At 38.8% G+C, this 2356-nt stretch overlaps 1 protein-coding gene across 6 annotated transcripts in view; it reads left to right on the forward strand.

The window, feature by feature from the left end:
* The window catches only part of STK31 (serine/threonine kinase 31), a 134070-nt gene that overhangs the window by 99324 nt on the left and 32390 nt on the right, over positions 1 to 2356 (forward strand). For all 6 annotated transcript variants that reach the window (XM_011973955.1, XM_011973954.1, XM_011973956.1 and 3 more), the window contains one exon: positions 1698 to 1799. In XM_011973955.1, the coding sequence (XP_011829345.1) occupies positions 1698 to 1799 (102 nt within the window). The remainder of the gene's footprint in view (positions 1 to 1697; positions 1800 to 2356) is intronic.

Consider the following 2356-nt stretch of genomic DNA (forward strand, 5'->3'; position numbering starts at 1 on the left):
TGCCCCTCCCCCAACCAGGTTGACTTCAGACTGCCGTTCTGGCAGTGAGAATTTCAAGCTAGTGGATCTTAGCTTGCTGGGCTCCACGTGGGATCTGCTGAGCAGGGCCACTTGGTTCCCTGGCTTCAGCCTCCTTTTCAGGGGAGTGAACGGTTCTGTCTCGCTGGTGTTCCAGGCACCAGTGGGGTAAGAAAAAAAATTCCTGCAGCTAGCTCAGTGTCTGCCCAAATGTCTGCCCGGTTTTGTGCTTGAAACCGAAGGCCCTGGTGGTGTATGCACCTGAGGGAATCTCCTGGTCTGTGGGTTGTGAAGACTATTGGAAAAGCGTAGTATCTGGGCCAGAATGAACCGTTCCTCATGGCACAGTCCCTCACAGCTTCCCTTGGCTAGGAGAGGGAGTTCCCCAACCCCTTGTGCTTCCTGGGTGAGGTGACGCCCCACCCTGCTTTCGCTTACCCTCTGTGGGCTGCAGCCACTGTCTAACTAGTCCCAATGACATGAGCTGGGTACCTCAGTTCAAAATGCAGAAATCACCTGCCTTCTCCGTAGATCTGATTGGGAGCTGCAGACCAGAGCTGTTCCTGTTTGGCCATCTTAGTATCCGGATCCTTGAAATCTGACTTTTAAAGTGTAAACCAAAAGTGTCTGAGACAGCTATCAATCAATTTAGAAAGTTTATTTTGCCAAGGTTAAGGATGCATGCCTGGGAGGCAGGTCTGTGCTTTTCTGAGAGATGGTTGTGAGGGCTTCAGTATTTAAAGGAGAAAGAATGGATACTGGGGAAAGAGGAAGAAATTTTAAAAAGATATGGGTAGATAAGAGACAGATGGTGTGAATTCTTTAGTCTTTGATCACCTTTCAGCAAATACACAATTTAAATTTGAGAGAAGGGTAGAGGAATAGTCGCTAGCTCAGTGAATCTGCATTTTTACATCAGAGGAAGGAATCAGTTATGCATTTATCTCAGGTGAGCAAAAGGATGTCCTTTGCCCTGCACCTAAGAAAATAAGCTATCAATTTACATTGTCAGAGTAAAATTCAACAGAACTGTTTTAGGGTAAAGATCCTGGGGTCCATAAGGGATTTCCTACTGAGTTGTGAGGAAGGTATGCAGGGTTTTTATATTTGTAGCTATCTTATTTAGGAATAAAATGGGAAGCAGGTTTGCCTGACACAGTTCCCAGCTTGACTTTTTCCTTTGGCTTAGTGATTTAAAGTTCCCAAGATTTATTTTCCTTTCACAAAAGCTTACATACTTTTTAAAGTGGCTTATGTATTATCACTGGAGACAGTTCACACATTAACTCATCCTTTTGTTTTGAACCAAATCTCATGTAGAAGACAATTCTAGGGAATTCAGGTGTATTCTGGTTGCTATTATTAATATTTCTTTTGTTTGAATGGCAGTTGGCCATTTTTATCCTACAGAAAATCTACAGCAGAAGAGACAAGAAAAATCTATGTAACTGATTTTATGTCTTTACTTTTTATAACTCGTCTTTCTAGGTTTCAGAAAAGTCACTGTTAGAATGAATTGACCTAAGTTAATTCAGCAAGTATTAGGAGGGTCTTTTATGTGCTAGGTACTGAAGAATACATAGAAACCACACAGAGTAATTTATTACAGAACTTGAATTCTTAAAGGAAGACTTGTTTTCTCTGTGTTAATAAAAAACACTTTTTCTTTCTGATTCAAGTCAGATGACCCTGATGGCTCTCAAATTGAGAAAATAAAAGAAGAAATAACTCAGCTGCGCAATAATGTTTTTCAGGAAATTTATCATGAGAGGGAGGAATATGTAAGTATTTGATTCTTTGAAGTATTACATTAGATTTTACTCTAGAAATTGAATTTAAATATCCGTTTTATGAGGTGGACTGTAATCACAGGGCTAGAGGTATTATGTAGAAAGTTTATATATATATTGATCTAGTAAGATTTTTGTAAGTTTAGAAATAAATTTCACATGACCAAATATTCTGACCATTGTACCAGTGTGGAAATAACTGAAAATTGTAATGAAGGAAAAACATCACTTGTAATATTTCCGCTCAGTGGTAACAGTAGTAATCATTGTTAACTTTTGACTTTGTCTTAGTCTTTTTTTGCTTGTTTTTAGAATTGAGATTATAGCACAGACACACTTTTGCATATTGCCTTTTTTCTGTTTAACATAAAACCTAAAGACCTTTTCCTTACACAAAATTTATATCAACATCATTTTCCCATAATGTTGCAATGTAAACATTAATGAGCAGCATAATTTAGTTGAATGTAACAAAATAAGACTACCTGGTTTTGGGGGCAGGAGAAGTTACATCTTTTAAGTCTCTATTTTACCACTGATTTTTGTGA

This window comes from Mandrillus leucophaeus, unplaced genomic scaffold, assembly GCF_000951045.1.
Source record: "Mandrillus leucophaeus isolate KB7577 unplaced genomic scaffold, Mleu.le_1.0 Scaffold140, whole genome shotgun sequence".
Lineage (NCBI taxonomy): Eukaryota > Metazoa > Chordata > Mammalia > Primates > Cercopithecidae > Mandrillus > Mandrillus leucophaeus.